This window comes from Cucurbita pepo, chromosome LG18 (assembly GCF_002806865.2).
Source record: "Cucurbita pepo subsp. pepo cultivar mu-cu-16 chromosome LG18, ASM280686v2, whole genome shotgun sequence".
NCBI lineage: Eukaryota > Viridiplantae > Streptophyta > Magnoliopsida > Cucurbitales > Cucurbitaceae > Cucurbita > Cucurbita pepo.
This window is the reverse complement of record NC_036655.1, coordinates 6,846,850-6,874,477: the sequence shown is the minus strand read 5'-3', so window position 1 is coordinate 6,874,477 and position 27,628 is coordinate 6,846,850. Positions and strand designations below refer to the sequence as shown.

General features: G+C 37.9%; 5 protein-coding genes across 8 annotated transcripts; 2 read left to right on the top strand and 3 right to left on the bottom strand.

Annotated features, from left to right (window-relative positions):
• The first annotated feature begins 1,200 nt into the window (after window positions 1-1,200).
• Window positions 1,201-4,556, top strand: LOC111779570 (protein DETOXIFICATION 16-like). Of its 3 annotated transcripts, XM_023659631.1 has the most exons (8): window positions 1,201-1,507; window positions 2,080-2,624; window positions 2,702-2,788; window positions 2,875-2,931; window positions 3,004-3,242; window positions 4,076-4,194; window positions 4,281-4,367; window positions 4,450-4,556. In XM_023659631.1, exons 1-8 carry the CDS (start codon window positions 1,307-1,309, stop codon window positions 4,510-4,512), a joined length of 1,398 nt encoding a protein of 465 aa, XP_023515399.1. In that variant the 5' UTR covers window positions 1,201-1,306; the 3' UTR covers window positions 4,513-4,556. The 3 variants fall into 3 exon arrangements, with proteins under 3 accessions (XP_023515399.1, XP_023515398.1, XP_023515400.1); XM_023659630.1 differs by having other exon boundaries at window positions 4,281-4,532; XM_023659632.1 differs by lacking the exon at window positions 2,875-2,931 and having other exon boundaries at window positions 2,702-2,806; window positions 4,281-4,532.
• Window positions 4,557-4,698: 142 nt separating this feature from the next.
• Window positions 4,699-9,081, bottom strand: LOC111779571 (cyclin-dependent kinase D-3-like). The gene is made up of 8 exons (XM_023659634.1): window positions 8,764-9,081; window positions 7,975-8,273; window positions 7,757-7,865; window positions 7,394-7,519; window positions 6,158-6,393; window positions 5,756-6,076; window positions 5,258-5,379; window positions 4,699-4,945 (listed from the first exon to the last, which is right to left on the bottom strand). Exons 1-7 carry the CDS (start codon window positions 8,866-8,868, stop codon window positions 5,328-5,330), a joined length of 1,248 nt encoding a protein of 415 aa, XP_023515402.1. The 5' UTR covers window positions 8,869-9,081; the 3' UTR covers window positions 4,699-4,945; window positions 5,258-5,327.
• Window positions 9,082-9,837: 756 nt separating this feature from the next.
• LOC111779572 (peroxisome biogenesis protein 3-2-like) lies at window positions 9,838-13,489 on the bottom strand. The gene is made up of 8 exons (XM_023659635.1): window positions 13,132-13,489; window positions 12,952-13,013; window positions 11,946-12,107; window positions 11,649-11,848; window positions 11,432-11,562; window positions 10,986-11,113; window positions 10,513-10,740; window positions 9,838-10,325 (listed from the first exon to the last, which is right to left on the bottom strand). The coding sequence occupies exons 2-8, from the start codon at window positions 12,990-12,992 to the stop codon at window positions 10,067-10,069; spliced, it is 1,149 nt and encodes a 382-aa protein (XP_023515403.1). The 5' UTR covers window positions 12,993-13,013; window positions 13,132-13,489; the 3' UTR covers window positions 9,838-10,066.
• Window positions 13,490-15,224: 1,735 nt separating this feature from the next.
• On the top strand, window positions 15,225-17,323 carry LOC111779573 (guanine nucleotide-binding protein subunit beta-like protein). The gene is made up of 2 exons (XM_023659636.1): window positions 15,225-16,218; window positions 17,001-17,323. The coding sequence occupies exons 1-2, from the start codon at window positions 15,337-15,339 to the stop codon at window positions 17,100-17,102; spliced, it is 984 nt and encodes a 327-aa protein (XP_023515404.1). The 5' UTR covers window positions 15,225-15,336; the 3' UTR covers window positions 17,103-17,323.
• Window positions 17,324-17,648: 325 nt separating this feature from the next.
• On the bottom strand, window positions 17,649-27,286 carry LOC111779809. 2 transcript variants are annotated; one of them, XM_023659967.1, is made up of 11 exons: window positions 26,722-27,286; window positions 25,343-25,442; window positions 24,929-25,211; window positions 23,918-24,111; window positions 22,547-22,717; window positions 21,005-21,319; window positions 20,352-20,510; window positions 19,839-19,988; window positions 19,483-19,689; window positions 19,320-19,358; window positions 17,649-19,138 (listed from the first exon to the last, which is right to left on the bottom strand). In XM_023659967.1, the coding sequence occupies exons 1-11, from the start codon at window positions 27,083-27,085 to the stop codon at window positions 18,121-18,123; spliced, it is 3,000 nt and encodes a 999-aa protein (XP_023515735.1). In that variant the 5' UTR covers window positions 27,086-27,286; the 3' UTR covers window positions 17,649-18,120. The 2 variants fall into 2 exon arrangements, with proteins under 2 accessions (XP_023515735.1, XP_023515736.1); XM_023659968.1 differs by having other exon boundaries at window positions 19,483-19,686.
• Between the last annotated feature and the right edge of the window lie 342 nt (window positions 27,287-27,628).

The window sequence follows — 27,628 nt, the reverse complement described above, 5'->3', positions numbered from 1 at the left end:
TCCTACCATACAACACAACAATAATGAGTTGTTTTAAGGTCTTATGTTTCATTCTTAGGACACTGTTTCTTCTCTACGTTCATAATTCTGGTCGGGGGGCTCATGAACTGTAATAACAAACAAGGTTAAAGGCCATAGACAGCTCCATAATTCCAGGTGCAGGTATCACCTGTACCAAAATGGCCACCGTCTTACATTTGTCATTTTTCAGGTTACGGCACACTTCCCAAAACATTGGACACTTGGTGGTGTGCATGTGTGTGAATTTATAAAATAATAATAACAACAGGGTAAGGCACCAAGCTTGGTTTATAACAACAGGGTAAGCAGCTTCTTTTCCTGTTGTTTCAAGTCTATTCATTAATGGCGAGTTCTTCTTTGTAAGTCCTGTTTTGGGTAGACATCTAATATGAACTCTTATAAATTGTCTTCATCTTTCCATGTTTTAGTTTGAGAATGCTAGAAGTAGGCCTCCGGAATATCCTGTGAAATCCCACGTCGGTTAAGGAGGAAAACGAAGCATTCTTTATTAGGGTGTGGAAACCTTTTCCTAGCCGACGCGTTTTAAAAACTTTGAGGGAAAGCCTAAAGAGAACATTATCTGCTAGCGGTGAGCTTGGACCGTTACATATTCACTTTCAGATTTTTGTGTTCTTTAAGAGATTCTATTGTTGTTGTTTACTATTTCAAATTCACTACAAGTTACATTTGTACCAGCCAAGCTCACCCTTTTTTGGGTTTTCCCTTTCGGATTTTTTTTTAAACGCGTCTACTAGAAAGAGGTTCCATACCATGCTTTGTTCCCTCTCCAACCAACGTGGGATCTCACAGTCCACCCCAGGGGTCAACGTCCTTGCTGGCACACCGCCCGGTGTCTGGCTCTGATACCATTTGTAACAGTCAAACTCACCGCCAGTAGATATTGTCCTCTTTGGGCTTTCTCTTTCAAGCTCCCTCAAGATTTTTAAAACATGTCTACTAAAGAGAAGTTTTCATACGCTTGACGTGGATCTCATGACATTCATGCTTAATACTTCGATTGGATCATGCTGATGTATTTTCTGAGCCAAGGAAAATATTTGTATAATGTTCGTAGCACGCATGTCAAACACGAATTACTAGTGCAAAATGTTGCTTTGAGCCATATGTTGTTTGCTTCATATCTTTTCACAGTTGATCCCTGGGTGACCCAGTCGCATATGCAGTAGCTCCAGATCGATACTTCAATCACGTGATCGAGACCTATACACTCCATCCCTTCGTATGGTTACAGGTCCAGTCCTTGTCGGGAGCAGAAGTAGTAGACATGATGGACATTCAGGGAGGAGAAGTCTTGAATGAAGTGAAAAGACAGTTGCTGTTGGCCGGGCCTTTATTTTCTATTGGTCTGTTACAATACAGTTTACAGATAATTTCTTTGATGTTTGTGGGTCATCTTGGTGAATTGGCTCTGGCTGCAGCTTCAATGGCAACTTCTTTCGTTTCAGTCACAGGTTTTAGCTTGCTGGTGAGCTCTATTTCTCCTCAACTATTTCTCGACATGTATTCTTTTGTATTCTTTTGTATGTGTGAGATCCCACCTCGGTTGGGGAGGAGAATGAATCATTCTTTATAAGGGTGTGGAAACCTCTCCCTATATAAGGGTGTGGAAAACCTCTCCCTAAAAGACACGTTTAAAAAAAAAACGAGGGGAAGCTCAAAAGAGAAAGTCCAAAGAGAGGGAAAGCCCAAAGAGGACAATATTTGCTAGCGGTGGGCTTGGGCCGTTACAAATGGTATCAGAGCCAGACACCAAGCGATGTGACAACAAGGAATCTGAGCCCCAAAGGGAGTTGACACGAGGCGGTGTGCTAGTAAGGACACTGGGCCCTGAAGGAATTGGATTGTGTGATCCCACATCGGTTGGAGAGAAGAACGAAACATTTTTAATAAGGGTGTGAAACCTTAATGTAAGCTTAAAAGGAGTGCATTATATATGATAGTTCATCTTTTCTACAGTGTTCCATGAACTGTGCTCATAATTTGCTTACTTAAACAAGTTATTCAGAGCAACTAATTGCATATCTGTTGTTTAATCAGATGGGTATGGCTAGTGCATTGGATACCTTATGTGGGCAGTCATTCGGCGCAAAGCGATATCATATGCTAGGACTACATACTCAATGTGCAATGTTCGTCCTCTTAGTTGTCAGCATATTTCTTGTCATTATTACATCAAACACCAAAATGATTCTAATTGCATTGCACCAAGATCAGGACATCTCCAAAGGAGCTGGATTATACGCCCGTTACATGATCCCGAGCGTTGTCGCATACGGTCAGCTTCAATGCCTAGTGAAATTCTTACAAACTCAAAACATTGTCTTTCCCATGGTACTAAGTTCTGGTATAGCAGCTTTAATCCACATCTTATTATGCTGGATATTGGTTTTCGAATTCGAACTGCGAATTAGAGGAACCGCTCTGGCGAATTCGATCTCGTATTGGATCAATGTATGTCTGATAGCACTCTATGTTAAGATCTCTTCTTGTTGCTCAGAAACATGGACAGGTTTTACAGTTGATGCCTTGCATAATGTGCTTGCTTTCCTTAGGATTTCAGTTCCTTCAGCTCTTATGCTGTGGTAATTCTTTGTTGTTCTGTAACAGTTAGCCAAAATGGGTATATGTTCTAATAAGTGGGTTGATATCATTTCAACAGCTTGAAAGTTTGGACATTTGAAATGGTGGTTATCTTGTCTGGTCTTCTGCCTAACCCCAAGCTGGAAACTTCAGTACTTTCTATCTGGTTGGTACTCCTCCTAAGGTGACTGGTTAGCAGCTTTATTATGAATATCCAATGTTGTTCTTAAAAGGATGAATTTGTTGTTCCAGCCTTAATATATTTGGATTGTTCTGGATGATTTCTTTTGGACTTAGTGCTGCTGTAAGGTAATCATCCTAGCTTATGCTTCCTTGATGATATGTTTGGTTTGTTTTGTTTGATATGTTTTTGAATGATAGTATTCGGGTGTCGAACGAGTTGGGGGCTGGACGTCCACGAGCAGCACGTATGGCAGCGTATGTTGCATTAGTCATGGTGGTTGTAGAAGGTGTTCTGGTAGGAGTTCTTATGGTTCTGCTTCGCGATGTTTGGGGTCGAGTTTATAGTGAAGAAGAAGAAGTTGTGAGATACCTTGCAACTATGATGCCGACTGTAGCGGTTTCCAGCTTCTTTGATGGTGTTCAGAGCGTTCTTTCAGGTCCTTATTCATGTTACCTTGCATTTACGTTCTGTAGAGAGAAAAAAAAGATGTAATGGGCTTATGTGATCCCACGTTGGTTAGAGAGTGGGAACGAAGTATCTCCATTATAAAGGTGTGGAAATGTCTTCCTAGGAGACGCATTTTAAAATTGTGAGGCTGATGGTGATATGGAACAGGTCAAAGCAGACAATATCTGCTAGCGGTGGACTTGGGCTGTTATAAATGGTATCAAAGCTAAACACTGGATTGTGTGCAAGCGAGGACACTGGATCCCCAAGGGAGGTGGATTGTGAGATCTCACATCGGTTGGAGAGGGAAACGAAACATTCCTTATAAGGGTGTGGAAACCTCTCCTTAGTAGACGCGTTTTAAAACCGTGAGGCTGACGACAATACGTAACGGACCAAATCAGACAATAGCTACTAGCGGTGGGCTTAGGCTGTTACAAATGATATCATAGCCAAACACCGGGTGGTGTGTCAGTAAGAATGCTAGGTCCCCAAGGGGGTGGATTGTGAGATCTCACCTAGGTTGAAGAGGGGAACGAAACATTCTTATAAGGGTGTGAAAACCCCTCTTTAGTATACGCTTTTAAAACCGTAAGGCTAACGGTGATACATAATGGGCGTTGGAAGGGTTATGCAAGATTGCCTCAGATTGCATATTCTCTTAGTTTTTTTCCCCTTAAATACTCAACTCAACTCGATTCCATGATCGTTCGAGATATATTAGTTCAACTACATATCCGTGTAACGTGTATATAATGTGTTATTATCTGCACTTGAATCAAATGCATATATAATACTGGATGTTTTGTTAAACAAATTCAGGAGTTGCTAGAGGATGTGGTTGGCAGAAAATGGGTGCATATATCAATCTGGCTTCGTTTTACCTAGTGGGAATTCCCTGCTCCATAACTTTAGCTTTTGTCTTAGACATGAAGGGGAAGGTATCGACTATTCTCTTTCATAAACGTTCCCATATTCTCGATCTTTTTTAACTCTGTTTTTGGCCCTTAAACCATTTCTTCTGCAGGGACTCTGGTTAGGTGTTGTATCTGCTTTTCTAGTCCAAGTGGTGTTCTTCCTTGGAATAACAGTTCGCACAAACTGGGACAAACAGGTGACCCTTGAGCACTGTTCATTGCTTGATCTGAATCTTCTCGCTCACAATTCGCATCTGTTTAACTTCATCTTCCTTTCAGGCTGAAGAGGCTTCGAACCGGGGCCGGGATTACACGGTCCCTCTGTATGTGGAGCAAGACTAGAACATCCTCGACATTGCTGAACAGTTCGAGATCAACCTAAACATTTTGGTCCGATTTCAACATATCCTGGATGGACATGAGAGATCCAGGGCAAGCAAAACTAGTCAAACAATAATCACCAGACACACATGATAGAATAGATATGAGAGAATCCTTGCACAAGTATAAATTTTATTTCATTTTTTGTTAGTGTACTGAATAATGATTCGAAGCTGTAAGTGTTACACTTCCCAAACAGAATTGTAGCAGAAATGGTCCAAGGCAGGGGTATCAAACATTTTGATAAGGGATCAAATGAATCAAGTTCAATTAGCTATATGTGATATTACATAATGGAACACCCGTATAATTTAGCAGTCGCATGAGGGGATAAGAGGGTAAAAGATGAACCCATCCGGCAGTCTTCACTTGGGAAGTAACTCCACAATTTTCCCTGGAAAACAACCAAATAGCAATCGTGGGGATATTCAGCAATATTCTTTTATCTAAGCCAGCTAAGGAGTGAATGAACAGAAATCTTGAACCAATCTAAATATTAAGAGAGGAGCTATTAAGAGAGTTACAATGTTGCTTAAATATATGGAAATTTTGATTCACTTCTCCAAGCACTGATTTGAGAAGAACACCGACCCTTTTAAATACTAACTAGCAAGGAAGGCACAAGGAAAGGGGGGAAAACTAATCAATCATAGAGATTTCAGAGCAAGAAGAGAATAATTCAAGTTCGAAAACTCGAAAGACGTACCTCATAGATGTAGGCTAGTGTTCAATTGAAAGGCCAAATTCATATTGCAGTACACTGATACAGAATATCCTTATTGTTGGAATTCAAGATCTAATTTCCTTTTAAGATGTGATCTGTCAGCACTGCAAGAGAAGGGAAAACACAAACTATTCAAAATTCTAGATGTCATGAAAACTATATTTATACTTAAATATTATACCATATTTTCGTTTCTTATTCAAAATAAATAAATAAATAACCTGCCTCTTTCCTCTCAGCGGGATTTGATTCATGAACTAATGTATCACCATTTATTAATTAAATCTATGATTGCATGTTATGCTCACGATTTGTGGGAACCTTTAAGATTGCTATCCCATGATTTATGGTGTTCTTATAGCCTTGCGTTGATTATTAGAAATTGGAGGGCTTTTTTTGTTGTAGTCTTTTCTTAGGGAGGGTTCTCTCCACCCCTAAGGTAGACAATCGGTTAAGCAATTTACGCTAAGAAAAATTTACCTGTTAATTGTAGGTCTATTTGGAGGTTTTCCACCAAAAACAGAAAAATCCAACGACATAGGCACTGCTTCATTCTTGCTTGTATTTCCAGCAGCTGCCTCTCGCTCACTAACATGGTCATCAAGCCTATCAGATTTATATGCATTTCCTTCAAAAGCCTCACGATCTGGCATTACTCTTCTCAACTTTCTTGGAGAAGAGAGGACAGCCGGAGCCTCATTTGAATTTAAGTCCAAACCTCGAGAGTTCGTAGGTTCTTGCTTTGAAGTAGGCCTTGGAAGCTTACTAGGATCTGTGGGAAGTGGTGCAGATGAGAAGTATCTACAAAAGAAAAACTGTAAGCAACTTATCGAAAACAGCTCTATGTTTCTAAATTATATTTTCATATTTTAAAAAGGAAACCTATGCTCCAATGCTTGTTGAATGGTAATTCTAGATTTTGGATCATATGCAAACATCTTTGATAGGAGATCCAGCGTGTCATCACTAGCCATAGGAAACAATGATCGTAGGGGAGGGGCAGGAACATATTGGAACTCCACGTAATCAGGTAGGTATAACATATCAGGCCATTGAGAAGGCGTTGGTGTTCCAAAAGCTGCAAAGATCTTCCCCAATTGGTCAATGTCACTTGAACCCTGTCAACGAAAGAAACGATTTAACAAACAATCAAAAGAAATACAAGAAACCAAAATTTTGAATTTAGATCTCTTTTACATAATAATACGAATCCAAGAACAATATGCAAGTACAGGTTTAAAATATAACGGAAAAAAATTGTCAGTGACCAAGCCCTAGGGCTCTCAGAAGAGTATAGTTATCGAACCATTGACAAATGGATAACATCTGAAGGTAAATCAAGTTAAGAAGATACAAGTTTGCAACTTAAAGCTATGAACCTACCTCTATGCCACATGCTAACAACACCATCTACCAAAACTCAGGTTTCTACAGTCCATTCTTCTCAGAATCCATACACAGATGATATATACCTAGGCTTGTTAACTTTAAGCTTAATAAACGAAGGGCTACTAAATTTGTGAGATAAATATTCCCTCATTGGTATTAGCAAAATCAGTTCTCATGCTAAAATACACCCTGGAAAGTCTAATGCACTGTAGGAAATGCAAGGCTAGCCATGTTGATAGAAACATGTTTATCATTGCATACGACATGACTCACACTCAGCAAGAACCCAGGGGCCAATTCATTGCCCAAAATAGATAGAAGATTAATAATTTATTGTATGCAACTAGTTCTAAGCTAGAGTTGTACGTACACAACCATGTGGATGTACCATGCTTAATTTGGAAGCTCAAAATATACTTTGGGTGGCTGTAATTAAAAGAGAGCTTGCATTGAAGTCAAATCAGTTTGCTAGTAGGAAAAGAATAGAATGGGTAAAAAGGACAAACACAACGTGAAAATCTCATATATTGTATGCATGCCAATTTGAGCACCAACATGGTACCGATATGAATAAAAAAGACTGATTAATGCATGAGACTAAGTTCGTACTGAAGTTATTTACATGTGGAAGCTTAAATATCACAAGCAGAAAAAGGTAGAACAACTCATGGGTTAAACATCAGCCATCACCATGTAAATGATCGTCTATTGATACAAATATAGACTTGCCTGAAGAAAAGGTCGACGAAGTAATAGTTCAGCAAAAATACAAGCTGCTGCCCAAACATCAACTGCAGAGCCATATTGCTTAGTGCCAAACAATAGCTCAGGTGCTCTGTACCATCGAGCAAACACCTATTATGAATATTCAGACATGTGTTAAGAATGAGATGAATAAAATTCAGGGATAGGGGTGAAATATCTGTACCATCGAGCAAACAAAAAAAAAAAAACCATCTATAATATGAAACCAGGTCATTGAATACACCCAGGTTTAAAAGCACCACCTACTACACATGACAATTTAGATTCCAAAGCAATAAATCTTTACCAGCGTTTATCAATAATGCAAAAGAGGGAGAAGAAGTATACCTGGTGAGTAAATCTACGATCCGGACTCCCAAATATCCGAGCCAAACCAAAATCTGCAAGTTTTAGTTGACCATTTGATCCTATCAACAAATTATTTGGCTTCATATCCCTGTAAAGTGCAAGCAAGCATAATAGAAAGTAAAGCATAGGTATCCAGATGCTATATAATTTGAACAGCTAAACAGCAAAAATAATAGAATCATACAAAATTTGGGTACCTATGTAAAACCCATTTCTTGTGGCAATAAGCAAGTCCTTTCAACGTCATCTGAAGGAATGATTTTATGTCAGCTGGGGAAAGAAATATGTTTCGATCACGTATAACAGCTTCAAGGTCTGTCTCCATAAACTCAAATACAAGATGCAAATTTCCTTTGTGAGGGAATGCATCAATTAACTCAATTATATTTGGATCTTTGAGCTCTTTAAGCAGCTTGATTTCTCGAAGAGCCGTAAAATTTACTCCCTCTTTTTGTTTCCCAAGCCGAATTTTCTTGATAGCAACCGTCTGACCTGTCTAAAGAGTAAAAAAGGACGTGGATAAATCAAGTTGAAAACCCTTCTTTCTTGACTTAATAGAAACTGAATATATAGTTTAAGTTCTTATTTTCAAGCTTCTAACAATCGGAATTTCAAGTAAACAAAAGAACTAACGCCTTAAGTCCAGACATCTATTCAGCTACCGTGAGATACAGTTCAGGAAAACAAATTTGAATCTTAGGGCAAAAGCACCGGGTACTCCACCACATTGAAACATAGCCAAAGTGATAAAACTCGAAGAAATACCCCAAATAGCCCCAGAAGCAGTCGCCATGGCTGCCATAGCAATCTCAAAATCATCGACAAATCAATTACAGTGAATTTAGCTCTAACTTTTCGACTTACCCCTCTCTTTTCCATCCGCATACTTTATTTCATATTCATCAAACCGTTATTAACTTATCACGCAAAGAAAGCATACCACCTTGATGCAGAATCATATTACAAAAGGGTAGTCAAAGACCAACCTGAGTATCAATAGCCTTATGTACAACACCATAGGTACCCTCCCCGAGAACCTCACGCTTTAAATATCTATCGGCCACTTTCTTTGATGGATCGAGCTCAGCCATTGCTGCCTCCAATTTACTCCTTCAAAACGTCTTCTCAGCTGCGATAATCTTCTCATGCCAGACACATGGATTCATAAAGAAGAACTATCTGGGGCACAATTCTCCAAGGAAATCCAACGAAATTAGGGTTTGGACACGGTGAGTGTGCAGTTCAGTTGGTAGCATAAAGAAAGCTGATGAAGATAGATAGAAAGACGAGAGCATGGAAAAGCAGCTTCTTTCAGCTGTTCAAGGATTTTTCTTTTTCTTTTTNTTTTTTTTTTTTTTTTTTTTTTTTTTTTTTTTTTTTTGCCGCTTGTTTTCCCGCCATTGGCCAATGGGCAAGTAGATTCATTGTTTAATAGATGCTCACTTGATTTGAACAAATGTTGGGCCGGCCCACATGGCCCAAAATCGTCTCCCAAGATTTACGTGTATTTAGTTTTTAATAAATCTACAAATTTTTAATTTAAAAATAATAAATTTTGTATATTAAATTTTTTAAAATTAATTAATTTATTAAACATATCTAATAAAACTCCTAGATTTTTAGTTTTGTTGTTTATAAATTTTTATAAAAATTCAAAAGTTCGTTGACGCAAAATCATAAACTCGTTTACCATGATCATAAAATCATCATGATCGAGAGTAACATCAAGATTCATAAATTTACAATTTTTTAGCTAATTCTAAAAAAATAATTTTCAATATCTTAAAGTAAAGACGATAAAACAAAGAAACAATTACGTGAATAAAGCAATCGTAGGTTTAGTTTTCAAAAACCGAAAACCAAACATGACCTTATCGAACGGGCATAAAGTAAATGGCTTTAAGATTGACGATTTCTCTTCATAGAGCAAAAATACATTATTTTCGATACCCAACGCATTGGGTAGACGTTAATTTAAGGAACTAAACTAAAAAGATTTGTGATAAATAAAAATAAAAGACCTACAAAAAGGAATTCATATCAAAATAGAGAAACCCAGAAACATGAAATTGAAAGAATTTCAAATTATTATCAAATAAATTGTCACTATCTTACACTAAGTTTTCCTTTCAACTGACAGAAGGAAGAAAGGAAGCCAGAGACTTCTTATATGGATGTGTAACCCCCACAACAAAACCAGAATCTAATGAAATGACAAGAATGTGCAAGCCAAGCCAAGCCAAGCCAAGCCAAGCCAAGCCATGCCATGCCATGCCATGGTCTTTCTTTCTAAGAGGTAGGCATATTTGCATAAAGAAGAGTAAAAAAGATTTCCACTTCTGGTATACCTCTTATCGTTTTGATGAATCTACTTTTTATTGGATCTTCAAGGAGCAATAGCCCCATCTGGGCCACTCTTGGCACAAGCCTAGCCAGGGGTATTCCTGATGTTCTGCTGCTGCCTCCAGCAACTGAAGCCTCCATTTCATCCATCAATCCATCGACTCCCACTTCTAACGATCTCTCGACGACACTCCCGAACTCGGCACTGAATCCAATGAAGGAGAAAAAGATGATGGTTTATGTTTCAGAGACAGAATCAAGATTGAAAGTTTAAGACTGTGTAATCAACCATGCATTATCAAGGAAAGCATGATTTCAGCTGAAATGAATTCTCTGAAAAAAGAGGGACTTCTATTTTCAGTATGGTGAGTGTTGATTTATAATACTCATACCTTAGCAGTACTGCTCTAGTCTCCATCATGAGCTGATCAAACTTGTTGAAATTTCGGGCAGCTGCATCGTCGTCAGTGGAGAGCGTGTCTGTAATATTAGATTGATTGTCCCCAGGCATCAAGTAGTCCAACCAATGATGGGGACTTCCTGTGCTCATGAAAATTTTAATTATTTGTGTAGTAGTGTCACGAAGTACGGTTGTATTAAAGACATCTCGCAACTGTCTTCTGCAACCAAGAAAATCAACAAAGAATATCAATCACGTCTGAGAAAGTATCGAAAGAGCTAGTAATACAAGGCATAGTTGTGATCGATCAAACGAAATCTCTGTAAAAGATTCTCAAACAATGTTTTGGGAGAACTATGCTGCCAGTTTATTTTTTCGGAACAACCCTGTTATTTCACAACCAGGTTCCTCGTTTAGTCTCGAGGAAATATTTTTTCTGAAATTATAGTCGAACAAACCCCTTACCTCTTAAGAACTTCTCCTACTGCTACCTGCAATTTAGGAATCAAGGCATTCAGACCATAATTACATAGAAAATCAGAGATGGCCAGAAATTTCTGTTGGTCTTCTCTATTGATGAGATCAGCCTCCTCCTGCGGAATTAAGAACCACAAGGACCAATATAAGAGAAAAGAGAACAAGGAGTCAAACAAATAACTAAACAGTAACACACACGCAAGGCTTTCTAGTTATGATATCGATAAATTTAATATCTCATATCATATTTAGAAGCCTTCATCCGGCCGAAGGATTGGCATATATTTCGGTTAAGAATTCAAATGTTATAAATTAAGGAGAAAAAACATAGGCTAAAAAAGAATTTGTTATCAAACAGGATGTGGTAATTCCAAGAACGACAGTGCTGAAAACAGTTCATAAAAGTATGAAGTAGCAATAATAGCAGGCCTTACAAGCAACTGGGAGCTACCAAGACCACGGGCAGTATCGATGTACATATGTCTTCCTAAGATGTTGACTTGAACTCTAATGTACAAACTTAACACAGTTATTGCCCAGAGTGATATCACCATCTTTGTGAAGCCTGGAAAACACATTCCAACCATGTCAGGCGACTGTATTCAGCTAAAAACCAGAAAATATAAACACCAGAGTGAGGTCGCTTCATACTTAGTATTTTGAGGTTTTCCCATAAATCAAGTTTCTCAGCTAATGTCAAAGTGTTTGGCTCGCCCTTCCCCATCATTAATCTCTCTGTCAGGTGTGAAAGATCCAAATCTTCCTCTATCCGATTATGTAAATGTTGTAAAGCATGAGGCAACGTCGTCGTATCAGCTATTCTTTGAATGTTCTCAAAATGAGCTTGTATTCTGCATGAACAAACCCGACAGACACAAAAGTTAAAGAACCCAGAAAACAGATACTGATAAAAAAAAAAAAAAGGAAGAAAAGTAAGCATCTCTTAACTGAGCTTTAATGAGCTCATCTGCTTCACGTTCATTATCCAACTCTTTCTGGATATCATAAAGCCTTCGACTGTAATAATCATATTGTCGGTACAGAAAATACCCGCTTCCTAAAACTCCAGCTGTAATTAAAATCTTCCTCTTATACCTTTTCCAGAAATCCCTGCTCGCAATATGTTATAGAAATAATAAGACAAGATGAAATGGGAGAAACCAAACAATTTTCAAAGTATCAACCGCTAAATTAACTAGTAAAGCTATGGCGATTTTCCAAGACTAGGTGGGGAGAGATGGCTATGAGTGAGTTAACAAAGAAAAGGCTAATAGCTTCTAACTTCCAAACCCCTTGGTCCTGTCTTGAAGATAATGTGACAGTAGAAAGACATTCATATTCAAGAATTTCAGTCTCTTTGATTTCAAATCAGCCATCCATATTCCCCTAAGTAAACTCTTTCTCCAAGTCACATGCTCGTTGTTGGACGATAGGATCCCAATTAAGATGGGTTGGCAAGAATCTAATACCAACTTTTTTTCAGAGAAGCATTTTTAAAAGAAGGTAAGGAATTCATTCTCAATCTTTTTTTCTGTGTTCAATATCTCTAGAACAGTGTTCTTCCTTCTTTTGTGATAGAATATTGCAATCGCTAACTTTCAAAATCTTCCTTCAACATCATTTTGCATTCCCAAACCATATTTTGAGACCAATAGGTTGAAGCTAAAAGATATTTTTAAACGTTTTATCATCAGAGAACGTGAAATGGTTCATTCTATACTGATCAATTAGAAACGAACCGTACTTTCCTAATCTCAACTGTCGCGAATCAGAGAATTGGAGCATTTCTACCGAAAGAAATAACCAAAATTTAGACCAGCTATCATAAACAGCCAAATTCATCTTCCAGATAGCAGAATCAAGGGAAAAAGAATACCAAGAAGAAGGCCCCTTCAATCAATAGCAATATAAGGGAAGCCATATGAAATAATGCAACAGAAACATGAGAATTGACCTTATAGGAAACATTTTGGAGTCACGAACTAAACCGAACATCCATCACCATGCCTTCGTGGTCTGCAAATCCATTTTGAAACAAAACCAAAATTGAGATGAGAATAAAAACTTCGTAAACCAGAAACAAAACGTAAAACTATCATCAAATAAGCTAAAAAAAGGCAATACTACCGCTGACCTAGAAGGAAACGAGATGGAGAAACGCGCAAGTCCACGATAAGGCGCGAAAACTCGAAATTCCCACAACTTCAAAAGGGAAGAGGCGAAATGGGAAGCGACTCGACAAGCGCAGAAGGAAGCATGTCTTCCCCTCTTTGAATCGACACAGATTCTTCGTCTCCTTGGGGTTGCGAAATTCGAGGGTTTGGCGCTTGAAGATGGCGGAGAAGCTGCACTCCGGGAGGAGTGACCAATTTGATCGATCCAATGGTTAATAAATGTTGGTTTTTATCCCTTACCTCTTCAACTTAGACCTTTGGATTTGCTCTTCCTACACTTCTCTTCTTTTTGCCTTAATTTCCTTCCTTAGTTGATAACGGAATGTCGGCACACAAATACATAAAATATGTTCCTTTTCAACCTACTGCCCACTCAAAATACCATACACATCCCACGTTGGTCCGAGAGGGGAACGAAATTTCTCGTAAGGGTGTGGAAACCTTTGAAAATGTTACAAACAGTATCAGAGCGGGTCGAAGTAGGGCTCTACGTCTTCACAATATACACGTTTTAAAATCATGAATCTAAATACGTAACAGGCCAAAACGGACCTTGTACTAGTCTAGTATGAACGAGAGTATCGTAGAAGTTTGATAGTAAAAATTGTGTGTCTTTAATGAGGTGCGTGTCTTTCAATTCATATATAGCATCCAACATAGGTATTGATGTTGTGCCTTTATCGATCAAGACCAAAACCAAGGAGAGGGACTTCAATCTGCAATCTCACTCGTGGTCGACTCGAGAAGTCCCCTTCCTCATTAGGTAGATGCCCCCACCCCGCACTCCTCAGCTTTAGATTGAGTGAGTTCACGGGGCTTTTTACCCTTCTTGAGTTGCTTGGAATTTGATGGGTCTACGGGCCTTAGTTTTGAACCATCCATAACACTGACGAGTCGTCCCACTTTGTTTTGGGTTGGGTTGTTGGTTTATTGAGGTGGGTTTTTGGACCCATACGTCATCGAGTGACATTATAGTGATGATGGGTTAGACGAACATGCACTTTTATACACATAGTTCATTCATTCGGCGACTATTATTGTTTGGCCAATGTCCATGTATAGTTAGTTTTGGTGCTCCATGATTGGGCATTCTCGTTGCTCGACCTTCCATCGACCCTAATACTAATCATAAAGGTGTGTAGAGTCATTTCACGTGTCATTGTCATATATCTTAAAGGGATTGAACATTCTTTGAACGCATTACGTGATTCTTTAGCGTTTGTCTCCAACTTATGGGCTTAGGGAGTCGGTTGTGAACATATATTCGACAGAGGTTTCACCGATGGGGTTTGCCTTCATTTACCTCACATCTTTTAGTAGCCTTTGAATCAAGTCGTTTTAGCCTTGATCTTGATCATACCTAATGGTTGGGCAACTTTTTCACGGATACGTGATTATACGAGGCGGTGAGGCACGAAAAGGTTCTCACCATCAATCAAATATTTTGCCGCCCACGTCATCAATTGCACACCAAAGTTCACTTACCGGTACAAGGGGCAATTCTTCGAGGGCCACTCCATATCAAGGGATTGACAAATGGTTCATTCTCTTTGGGAGAGTGGCTAGTTCTTAACGTGAACTCAGGCTAGGTGAGTAATTGTTCCCGCTTCTTGGTTAACTCTTCACATGTCACGAGCTCGACCCTTTTCTTTGTTTTGGCATGCAACTCTTCCATCGTGTAATTTCAAAGAATTTTACTCTACATCGGTCGTCTTTCACATAATAGAGTGACTACCTAGTGTACGAGGTCGTCTACTCAACACATGATGATATTCTTAGTTTATACGCAGCTGACCCTTAAACCCAACCGTGGTCGACTCAAGGAGTCATTAGGTTTTAAGAGTTTTTCGAGCTTTCTTACTCTGTTCGGGATTGTTGGTATTGTCCCTAAAGCTACTCCTAATAAATTTCTAAAATCACATGGAACAAATTNAAAAAAAAAAAAAAAAAAAAAAAAAAAAGAAAAAATTGGCTTTGAGTTTTGAGAGAGCCCAAAGGGTTCTAGGGTTCTTCAAGTTACAAGCCGCCTGTGTGCGGTCGGCTTCCCAAAACCCTAACTTGCTCCTTATATATAAATTCTCATAATCCTTGCTTCCTCCTCTCTACCGCTCACGAATTTACAATCTTCACACAGCCGAAGGCGTAGAACCAGAGCACACTAAGAAATGGCGGAGGGTCTTGTTCTGCGGGGCACAATGAGGGCTCACACCGACATGGTGACGGCCATAGCCACTCCGATTGATAATTCCGATATGATTGTCACCTCTTCCCGTGATAAATCCATCATCTTGTGGCGCCTTACTAAGGAGGAGAAGACCTACGGTGTTCCTCAACGAAGACTCAATGGCCACTCTCACTTTGTTCAGGATGTTGTCCTCTCATCCGATGGTCAGTTCGCTCTCTCTGGTTCCTGGGACGGCGAGCTCCGCCTTTGGGACCTTGCCACCGGCGTCACATCCCGTCGATTTGTTGGACATTCTAAGGATGTTCTCTCTGTCGCTTTCTCCATCGACAATCGCCAGATCGTCTCGGCTTCTCGCGACCGAACGATTAAGCTATGGAACACTCTCGGTGAGTGCAAGTACACAATCCAGGATGGTGACGCTCACTCTGACTGGGTTAGCTGTGTCAGATTCAGCCCTAACACGCTCCAGCCAACGATTGTTTCGGCGTCTTGGGATAAGACTGTGAAAGTGTGGAACTTGACTAATTGCAAGTTGAGAGTCACTCTCGCTGGACACGGCGGTTATGTCAACACAGTGGCTGTTTCACCGGATGGTTCACTGTGCGCCAGCGGTGGCAAAGACGGAGTGATTTTGCTGTGGGATTTGGCTGAGGGTAAGAAGCTCTACTCCCTGGATGCCGGATCCATTATCCATGCTCTTTGTTTCAGCCCCAACAGGTACTGGCTATGTGCTGCTACTGAGAGCAGTATTAAGATCTGGGACTTGGAGAGCAAGAGTATTGTTGAGGACTTGAAAGTCGATTTGAAAACCGAAGCGGAGAAAACTGATGATACCCATGCTGCTACTACCAACAAGATTAAGGTATATTCATATTTTCTCTGTCATGTTGTACTTTTTTTTTCAGTCCACCATGATAACTCGAGGCATTTCAATTGTTTTTCTACGGTCGTTGACGATTGAACCATTTATTCTTGTCTTCTTGAAATTACCGATCACATTGTCTTAGTAGTATGTCGTGTTATTAACGTTTAGCTTGCTTGTCTTGAAGTATGTAGGATTGTATAATTGGTATATTGTCCTACACTGTTTTCTGGAACTGCTTTTCAGAGCTTAATCATGACACTAAATACAGAGCCATCGCTTGAACATTCAAACTTCCATATTGATTTGTTATTATCATTAACCACTGGAAGTGCATACATAATAGATTACTGATTTAGTCTTCCTTTCCTTCTGTAATTGTCTGGCGATTTTATTTGTACCTCTGAATATTTCATTTTTACTCCGTGAATGAAGTGAGTTTGGTTTATTTTATGCAAACTTTAGAGAATATGTATGCAACGATGAACAGATTTTGCTTTGTTTTTTTGGTCTTTAATCAGTTGCAAATGATTTTTGCTGTTTTCTTTGACATTAAAGATTCTAGTGTGATAATTCCTTCTAAATCGATTCTGATTGAAATTGTGGTATAGAAAGTTGGTCTTGAGAACGTTCTGTTTCTCTTTGTTTGAATGTTTGATCTGTTTCACAAGGGTGATTTTTGGGTGGAAACAAGCAAGTCTTTCTTCATATTTCAACCTGTGCGTCCTTTGATGAGGGTTTTTCTGTGTGTATCTGATTCAAGTTTTATGATGGATTTGCAGGATATCTACTGCACAAGTTTGAGCTGGAGCGCAGATGGGAGCACATTGTTTAGCGGCTACACAGATGGAGTCATCAGAGTTTGGGGAATTGGTCGTTATTAGAAATATCAATGATTATTTGCAGATGCACTTTTTTGTTTCTATTTTGAGAAGAAAAACCTTATCAGTCTTTAGAATTTTCTTTAGGGTTTTGCTGGGAGTGATATGATGAATCATTTGGTTTTTAAATTTGATGTTGAAGATGATTTTTGAGGTCAACAATGTTTTGTCTTTGAGATACATGCCAAAATTCAGGGGTAAAAGTTTCTGTTATTTTCTTCCACCATCATATAGTCTCTCACGGATATGTCCTGCCATATCTTCAAATTTAACAACTGCAGCACTTATTAATCATCATTTGGTTAATGAATGGTTTCGCAAGAAACCTCTATAGGCCATAAACAAAGGCTTTCTTATTGATTGTGATCGAAGAAAAGACCAATTGATGCTGTATGAAGTGTAATATAAACGTATTTGTAAGTTCCATTAAAAAATGAGCTAAATGTACATAAATCTTTTGAGGCTTGATAAACTAGAAGCTCACACAATAAATTGAAAGCTTATAATCTACCCTGAGTTTTACTTATGTATTTAACCAAACCTCGGCTAAAAAAAAAATGAATATAGGTCTATAATAATTGACATGTACTTCTCTAGTAGACAAAAGTTTGAATCCCGAAAAAAAGAACGGAGAAAATAATAAAAACCTATACACGTACTAAAGATGGTGAGAAATGTACAAAAAGAAGATTATCATCACTACCGGGCAACTCTTCAAAATTTGCTCGCTGTGAATATGGGGCAACCAGCACCCTTCTCCTCAAAGGGAAGGAAACCAGCTTTAAAAAATGGCCCACATAACTAAAGAAAACTTCCAACTCCTCTTCGCTAAATCAAAAATCAAATATATTCCGCAACTATAGAATCAAACCTCCTATAGTTTTTAGCATTTAGCCATCATTTGCACCGCCTTAGGAAGAAGCTTTGTTCCTACAGCCTTTCCATCCGACATCTCCATCAACTTCATGCATTGAAGTTGTTGCTTCAAATATCTCAACAATGCAACATCTCCACCATGCGCTTAATGCTTTTTTCTCTTCAATTTATCATTGAGAAGCAAGGCAAGGGTTGGATCATTGTCGTCATTATCAACTTCAGGGGGAGTGCTTGAACTGCCATCCACTTTCTTGTCATGTGTGGTTGTCGTCCTCTTCAATCTTTTTTGCAAAAAGCCCTGGAGAGTGCAGTCATCAACCTCTTCAACGGCTTCCATTGTTCCTAATGGACTCGTATTTGTACCGCTATGCTTTCTCTTCTTTGATTGATTACAACGATGAAGCTCATTCGTCCCAGACATCTCCAGCTCTGCTTGTTGACAAGAAACCAACGAGTCCTGGCTCTTATTTGATCTTTTGCTATTTTTCTTCCTTCTGCCTTGGGGCTTGCAAACCCCATGGCTTTTATCAGTGAATTCATCCACAGAATAGCTGTCAACACCTTCACTGTCAGTTGTCCTGAGTTCTAAGCAACTTTGTGGTAATGAGAAACTGTTACTGTCATCCAGATCTTTGTCTGCAACGTTCACGCCCTTCGTTTCTATAATATCATCCGCAGTAATACTAGCCAGCAACGTTGTATCAGGAAGAGTAGAAGGGTTATATTCGTCCATGTCATTAGTCATTTCTGACAGTACGGACACCCCAGAAGATCCGGTAGAGTTTTGATTTTCTTCTTGTTCTGAAAAGCATACAACTCCTTCAGAATGCATCTCTGCAGCTTTGTTCTCAAATACCTCCATACCATTCTCATCAACAGTCTCAGGGCAGTCACTGTTGATCCTCTCTGCTGGTTCCTTGCAATTCAACTGCACCTCAACGCTCCGAGTGTCCGAATTCTGTTCTGCACATCTCTCACTATTACAACCTATCTTCGGAGCCCCTTTCCTCCTAGTGGTATAAGCTCCATGTCTAGTTCGTTTTCTTTGAGGTTTTGTAGATTTAACCTCTGGGACAGAAGATGTATTATTTCCAAAATCCACCTGAGCCGTTTCATCAGCTCGATTCCTCTGGTTATTTGATTTCCTCCTCTTTGGAGCATCACTGTAGAAAAAAATATGAAGTTCAATCAATTTGCAAATTCCGACATGCATGCTAATGCAGGAAACATCAAGAAAGAACTACCAAAAACTTCCACGCGTGACTATAGATTTCTTACACAAAAAGAAACAGAAAACAAAAAGAAGGCACGACCATAAATCAATAAAGAAAAAGCATAACCTACCCATTAGCACTCTTTTCATTCCTTGACACTGGCATCCTTCTGAAGACCAAGGAATGCAAGTAAAAATTAGAATCTTGAAATCAAAACAAATATATATACGTGTGTATGTATGTATGTATGCGAGTATAAGAAAGTAGATTAAAAGGGTCATATTCTAACTAACCTCGTCCTCACATTTCTTTTTGGGGCAGTTTCTGGATCATCAGTATTACATAATAAATGTGAATTAGGTACAGGTCGAAAGTCAGTAGGACCAAGAGCAGGCCGCTCGGATTCCCTATCAACAAAGTTGCTGATAAGAGCAACCTTCTGAATCTTTCTAGCTTCCTGGAGCAAAGGAACTTGATTGGGAAATAACTTCTTCCATCTCCTATTATGAAGAGCAACATGATTAAAAATAATAGAAATAAGAGAAGTCCGAACATTTTAAAGTAGCACCTGGCATTTACAAACTTCTTTCTATTGAATACAGAGCTTTGAATCAACGGGAATTTAAAGACTTAATCTGTAGACCATTACCTCCGGCACTCATTATCTGTACGTGATGGCACGCATGCAGCTACCTTAGCCCAGCTATATCCATGTTCCTGAATTGCTATCTCTAGCCTTAGATCCTCCTCTTCTGTCCATTCACATCTTCTCAAGGAAGGATCTAAACAATTGAACCATCTGCCATCACAATAATAAGAAGTCAAATCAAAGCTAATAACTAATTGCTTGTCTATCAGACAAACAATATGCATTAAGCTTCTCTTTTATACTCTGGTTAGGTAGACAATCTAAATAATTGAAGTTAAAGGAGTCGAAGAGATTGTTGGTTTGATGCCTGGTTTATGGTTGTGCATTGGCTTGTCAAACTAAATCCTTTAGTGAAAACATTTATATATGATATTACGTATATAAATCAAAGCCAATAGTAAACCTTTCTGGATGCTTTCTTAAATTCATTTTGGCATTCAGGCTTGAGTTAATGGAACTTATCCCCCCATGAAGCAAATAAAAACAGAGCATAAAATAGGCAACTTAACACACCTTTCTCTGCATTGAACTTGATTTCGGCCAGGTAAAAATTCTGCTTTCTTGTTCCAATTTTTAGGCCCAAAAAGCAGTACAGCAATTTTCAAGCGACTGTCTTCATCTGGAGTGAAATAGCCTCTTTTTGTCCTAGCTGGATCAAGGGATTTTTTCCACCTGCACAATAGAAGAAATTCATTATAGCAGTTGAATGACTGCACTAGAAAACCAACCATATGTCACAGAACAATACAACGATGAAAATTCATAGTATCATTCAAATATCATAGTGTTTCCCTGAACTTCTGTTCCTTCCAAAAATGAAACTGAAAGTGAATAGAATATAATGGTAAACAGATAACTGATAGGAACGCTATAAGGGTATTATTGGGACATTAAGGGTATATTAGTAATTAGATTGGGAGTTTGTTGTGGTATTCAGTTATAAATAGAGGGAAGGGGAAAGGAAGAAGTTGGATAATTCGTTTCATGGTTTCAGTCTTGAGGAGTGGGAGGTTTAGAGTATATTTCAATATAGTTAGGCTCTAAACAGAACTTAAGCCTATGGATATGGTAAGATCTCTCTTAACATCTCAAGCCTTTGCAATGAACATTTTCTTTCATATCGAGAAACACAAGGATGAACTGAAGATAATGTAACTAAGACTAACCTATTAGAGCACTGTGGACCAGTTCGCCCTTCCAAAGTAGAAGCTACGGCCTGCCAATCTCCCTCACCAAATACAGCAACAGCAGATCGAAGTTTATCATCCTCATCTTTAGTCCACTCACTCTTTAATATGGAAGCGTTTAAACTCCTTTGATACCGAGACAAGCACTGAAAAGGAGTTCTGTTTGTTCCCAACGAAACTGCCAGTTCAATCCAGTTATTCAATCCTTTCTGTTGGATAGTAAACAAAAGATTCTTATCCTCACTTGTAGTCCATGGATTCCGGTTAATTAGGGGATCTTCAAAATTCAACCACCTGGAAGGATTATCAATGAAAATCATCAACTCAGAAAACATACATTGAAAATGTGTCATTCAAGGGAATATGAGACATCACAAATGTCTGTGACGATTGTCATCACAGACATATTGAAGACCACTGTTTGAATAAGGCATTTGTTACAAGTTGGTCCCACCTGTACTATAATATGAAGACCTCGCACTATTATTCAAAACCAATAATGTTCAATATATCTGTGATGATGATCGTCATAGACCTCTGCGATGCTGATTGAAGTTGGCATGCTTCAAAGAAAATCAATATGTACTTGGTCAAGAACTGAACAGATTTATACCAGAACAAAAGCCTCTGTATTGAGAAAATTAATCTACCAAATTGAAGGTAAAATAATACAATCATCAACAAACAATTTTGTTCAAGCCTGGTTGAGGAAATCAGTGACATACGAAGTAGCCACAAATTCATAGGGATAACAGCTTAGGGGCCAAAATTCTTGAAAGATGACAAGCTCATCTTTCAAATATTTCTTGAAAGGATCTTCTATAGTATTGTTTTCACATCAAGAAAAGTTGGGCAAAGTACTAGCGGACTATGTTGCTTAACTTAGAAATATTATCTGCTCCATTAAAAAAAAAACATAGGCTAAATATATCTCATTTACAATTTAGTCATAAGGTTTTAGAAGTCTCAACTTTATCCTTTATTCTTTTATGTATTAGGTTTATTCAAGCAAGTCCTAACTATCCATAAATGTTAAAAGTAATGGTATTCAAGCAACTTGTGCCCCGTCTCAGATATTAAATAAAAAATTGTACTGTTTTCAAAATACGGTAGGTAACCCATTTATATCAAGTGGATAACCTTCCAGTTTTATAGATGTCATGTCTAAAGCATTAAATTAAAACATTTAGCAGTTCCAACATAGTTTATAAAATTGAGTTTAATGTCAAATCATCAAAATTGGTCGATATACCCAATTTGGTAAGATAGAAATGGCTTAATTGAAAAATGAAGTTAACAATTACAAAGGATGAAATTGCAACTTTTAAAAGAATAGAAACAGATTTTTTTTAAAAAAAGATTTACATAAATGACTAGCGATGAAATTATAGAAAGATAGGTTACAAAACAGTTTTTTCAACCATACTTGTTGTATGCAAGGTACAGACAAACAAAAATTATGGAAATGTAGAGGTTTATCGAAAATATTGTTGCACAAAAAAAAAAAAGTCCAGTACATACCTCGCTTCACATTCTGCCCCTGAACGACCCCGAAGATACATGGAAGCCAATTTGTCCCAATTAACTTTTGGCAGAAATTCCCTAATCTTTTCAGGAGTGATGTCGAGGCCTTTTATTGATGCAAGAATGTTATCCAGATCATCTGATTCTGCTGAAAATCCTTGTATCTCACTGCCAAATACCATAATTTCAGTAAGGCTTCTAAAAAAGGTGAAGAAAAAGAGAAGTGGTATTACCAGCTTTCCCTCTCTCTCTTGGTAACACAAATACATAGATTAAATTAAAAAGGAGAGATTCAACCCTACCAAAATAGCAACGGAGTCACAAATAGACTACAGACAGGTAGGAAAGAGGATAAGTAGTTACAAAAAGAGTTGGGTACAACACTCCAAAAAACATTACATCCCAAATTTCCAGCTATAACCCCTCCACTACTCGAAAATTTTTCCTATTCTCTTCAACAACATTTGCCTCGAAAGAGCTCCATTAGCATTGAGAAAAAGCACAGTTAAGATAAAAACACTCCAAGAACAATTACATCCCAAATCTCCTGTCATAATCCCTCCACTACTTGGAAACTTTTCTTATTCTCTCCAACCACATATTCCGTAAAAGAGCCCCCAATCATTGGGCAAAAACACAATTGCCTAAACCTTTCTATGATCTCATTGTCTTTCCAACTTTGTCATTGTGTTCTGACAAGGAAAACAGATAATAAGAGCTTAAAACACCACTACCTAGGATGTGAAGTTCAGTTGAAGTTTTAAAATGGAAATGTCTGTGCCTCTTTATATAATTATTTTGTTTTTAGTTTTCTGTTTTTGAAATTTATGTTTGCTTAAGATTTCCTACACTATAATTATGGTTTTCAACATTCTGAAGTTTGAATTCTTAGTCAAATTAAAGAAAAAAACAAGCTTTTGAAAACTAAAAAAAAAAAGTTTTCAAAAACTTGTTTTGCTTTGAAATTTAACTAAGAATTCAAATGTTTCCTTAACAAAAATGAAAACCATTATTAAAAAAATGTAAGAAAACAAGCTCAGTTTTCAAAAATCAAAAAACAAAATACACAATGGTTATCAAATGGGTTTACATAACCATTTTTTGATAATCATATCCTTTAATTTGTAAGTATCCTCTCTCCTATGAAAGTAAGAGCAAACTGGGAGCCAAAGGATCTCTGAACAAATACAATCTTTAAGAGTGACGTGGGATTTAGTTAATTATCTTAATATAATTAAAAGAGTAAACATATTTTACGATAATGAGAATGAAAGACTCTTGTGGCATCATTGTAATACACGTCCATTACCTATCTACCAGACTGCTCAAAATTATTGCATGAGGCGAACATGATAGACAAAAACTTACCTAATTTGATCCACTGAAATCTGAAGCACCATCTCCTGGAATTGCTGTCTTATTCCCTTGCCTAGATTCTCCCTTTCAAAATTGGACCATCTTTTTCGATCTACAGGATGAAACTTTGTCCATGCTGTTCTGTAGCAAGCAACATGAGAATTCTCAGCTGGGCCATAACACATTGAAGATAATCGTTTGTCCTTCTGCAGAAACAAAATCAGAACTCCACATAAGAGACAAACGCGTAAAGCACAAACAGAAGGTGCAAAAGAAAAAAGGAAAAGAAAACCAGAGGAAGATTTTTCAGATCAAGAACTGAGTGACAATCCTCAGAAACAACAGAACAGATATGTTAGGGGGAAAAACAAATAAAAATGGTGCATTAAACTCAAAGCAATCAGTTAATTCACCAACTAACGTGCTTAGAAAATGAGATCACAAAAACTTGTTTGTTTCATATGATCCACACAAAAATGTAGAGGTCTCACGTTACTATAAAACATAGAGCTCTCAGGTTCACCAACGCTACTTTCAAGTCTGTTAACAGTAACCAAGTATGCAATAACCTCTAAACAAATGTACATAATTTGATTTTTATACGTGTAGGAAAAGACTTCTCGTAATGTTATGGGGTGGCGTTTCTATTAGAAGGAAAAAAAAAAAAAAAAAAGAACACCGAGACAAAATTAGTGGATTTGGCCCAATGCTCCACATGATATTCTCTATCTAGTGCTTTGCATAATTATACTGTTTTTGCTACGAACACAAATGGGGTGCCTTGTGATGATAAGACAGGCTATATAACTCCTATCAAATTAGTGAAAATTTTCTGTTGTTTAAAATAAGAAGACAAACTGGTCATATACATATTCCTCAAAACAGGAAACAAATGATACATATTCCTCAAAACAGGAAACAAATGATACATATTCCTCAAAGCAGGAAACAAATAATACTTGTAAAAGTGGAAGTACAAAAAGTTCAAAAGCAATACAGTAACAAGCATAATTATCATCTAACCTTTGATGAATCCTTTGCCTGTGGTTTTCCAGCTGATATTAACTGGACTCGAGGATCTACCATCTGAGTCAGGGCACAAGTTGTTTTTCGTCTACATGAACCCTGGAAACCTTTGAGAACTTTGAAACGTTTTCTGAGTTTTTTGTTCTCCTCAATTCTAGCCTCAAGATGAATCATCTTACTACGAATAAACTTCTGCTGGGACCTATTCTTCTTGATGGCATCAATAAAAGCCAAAGCAGCCTTTGGCAAGCTTCCCTTTTCAAAGGCTATCATGGATGACCTACAACATTGGGTAATCACCACTCAATAAAACCTTGGGGATGTACAGCACAACATACAAGGAAGAAGCAGTTTTGCAGAAAAATATTACTAAGAAGCATTAGTAGGGCACATTCTACAATATGTTGGTACCTTTCTGAGGATGTCAATCTTTCAACATCTGTGTTCTCAGAATCCATCTTTAGAGGCCCATCCAAGTCACAAGATTGATCAGGTTTATTGCTCAAAATATCTGGAAAAAAATTGGAAAATGGTAAGAGGGAAAAAGAACCATAGAAGGAAACTTCCAATACATATTGAGAAATAATTAACTGAAAATTTTCTAAATCTACGACTATTTTTAACGAGCAAGAACTATTTAGAGCTTAAGTGAAACAAGCTACAGAATATATATGACAATGCAAATGGAGGAGCCTCCTTCTTTCAAAAGGGGGTACGGTCATCCTTGTTCAATTAGTTCTCAATGGTTAGGCCCCAAAGAATGTGAATCAAGTCTATGGAAAACGTCATCAGAGACTTCATTTGGAATGATGGAGTTTAGAAGTCTGGTTGCAACTTGGTGAAATGGAGGTGGCCAGCTTTGGCTATGGTGCTTGGGGAGCTAGGAGTGGGTTCTCTAAATCACCAAACACTTATATGCTCACCAAGTGATTTTGGAGCATTGGAAAGTTGAGATCAGATTATCAGAGAAGGGTTGGATCAAATCGTGTTGTCCCAAATCAGGTTCGTTTGGAGGAACAAATGCCTGAAGAAAGTAAAAATGTTACTCTGGCCGATGGAAGTCTTAATACAGATGATAAGCTCCAAAGAAGGTTCAGACCTTGAGCCTAATCTCCATCTGGCTATAGATTGTGCAAGGACTAAAGCTTGGAATTTGAACGGAAAAGCTAGGATTGTGGAAAGCAGTGCTACTAGAGCTTTAAGTGTCTCCTTTTGATTGTTTGCTGTTATAAAGTTTGTCATCGTTTCCTATAAAAACGTATATTCATATAACAGTGGAAATGACATAACGAGAAAATACAGCCCCAAAACTTATAGCATTAGGTGTCAAAATTGTAACAGATTAAGAATATGATTGTATTGTTCATAGGCCAACTCCAAATTGGTGGCGTTAAAAACCTTTCATTAATACGCTAGCTTGATCAGACATGTGCACAAAACTCATAAAGACTCGTGAAAAGCACACCTAGAGTAAGGACAGTTATATACATGCTACAAAATGCAAGGTCGTGCAAGAAATAAAAATAAGGCAAAAACTATTAAATAACTTCAAAGAAAATATATAAAATCATAAAAGATACTCTGCATGAACAATTCTGGTTAAATGCACTGGAACTTGACAGCAATTATTCCCAAGTAATCCAAATCCATTGGAAAATACCATAGACAGTGGGCAGCTCAGAATGAGAAATAATTATCACTTCCAAGGGACTTCAAGACTAGCAGCGTCATAAACAGCCAATATAGCCATGAAATTTATATAGCAATCTTTACAAGAACGAAAAACCTACCACTTTCATACGCCGCAAAGCGCCGCTGAATCGAACGTAGCATCTCGAAATCATCTTCCTCCTCGTCCGCGGTAACCGGTGGGAGAATACTCAGCGGCTGCTCATCGGCCGCAATCGAGAACCGGTTCTGAATATTCCGAAGAAGTTCGAGATCATCAACATCATCAGAATCAGAACCTAGATTAGCATCTCCGGCGGCAGGCAACGAAAGCCGGGGATTGATATAATCCTCATGATTAACTCCAGCAAGCCTGCACGCTCTTCGGAGGGTTTCCATGTCATCATCAACCAGATCATCTTCATCGTCTTCCTCGCTGGCGGGAAGCTCCTTGTCACCGCCGTCGAAGTGGCTGCGGCGAGACATGGATGAATCAAGGTTGCAGTCCAAATTGGGCCTCCCAGAATCGGGGCGGTCTTCCTAAATAAACACAAGGTGGAGAATGGTCGGTCGCCGGAGTTTCAAGAGAAAATAAGTCGCCGGAGAACTGGTGTCGGGTCTTGGTTTCACAAAGAGAGCGATTTAGGGTTTTTCAAATCCTTCTCCTTTTAAAAAATTTACCTCCAAATTTTGTTATGTATAATTTTTAAGGGCGGTTTGGTTTGTAGGAATCGGCAATGTATTATCATTTACATTAATATTTCATTTCTTAACTTATAATTAATTATTTACATTTAAATTTTTGTATAATTTTAACCAAATCATTTATTTCAGAATAATTATTAATATTAATCAAAACATACTTAAAAAAACCTAAAATTTAAGGCATATTATTTATAATATACTTGTTAATAAATTAAGATTGAATTAAAATTTAAGATATATTATTCTTTTATTAAATAATTATTGTAATGATATACATTAATATAATTTACGCTAAATATTTAATTATAATTTTATCTAATTTAT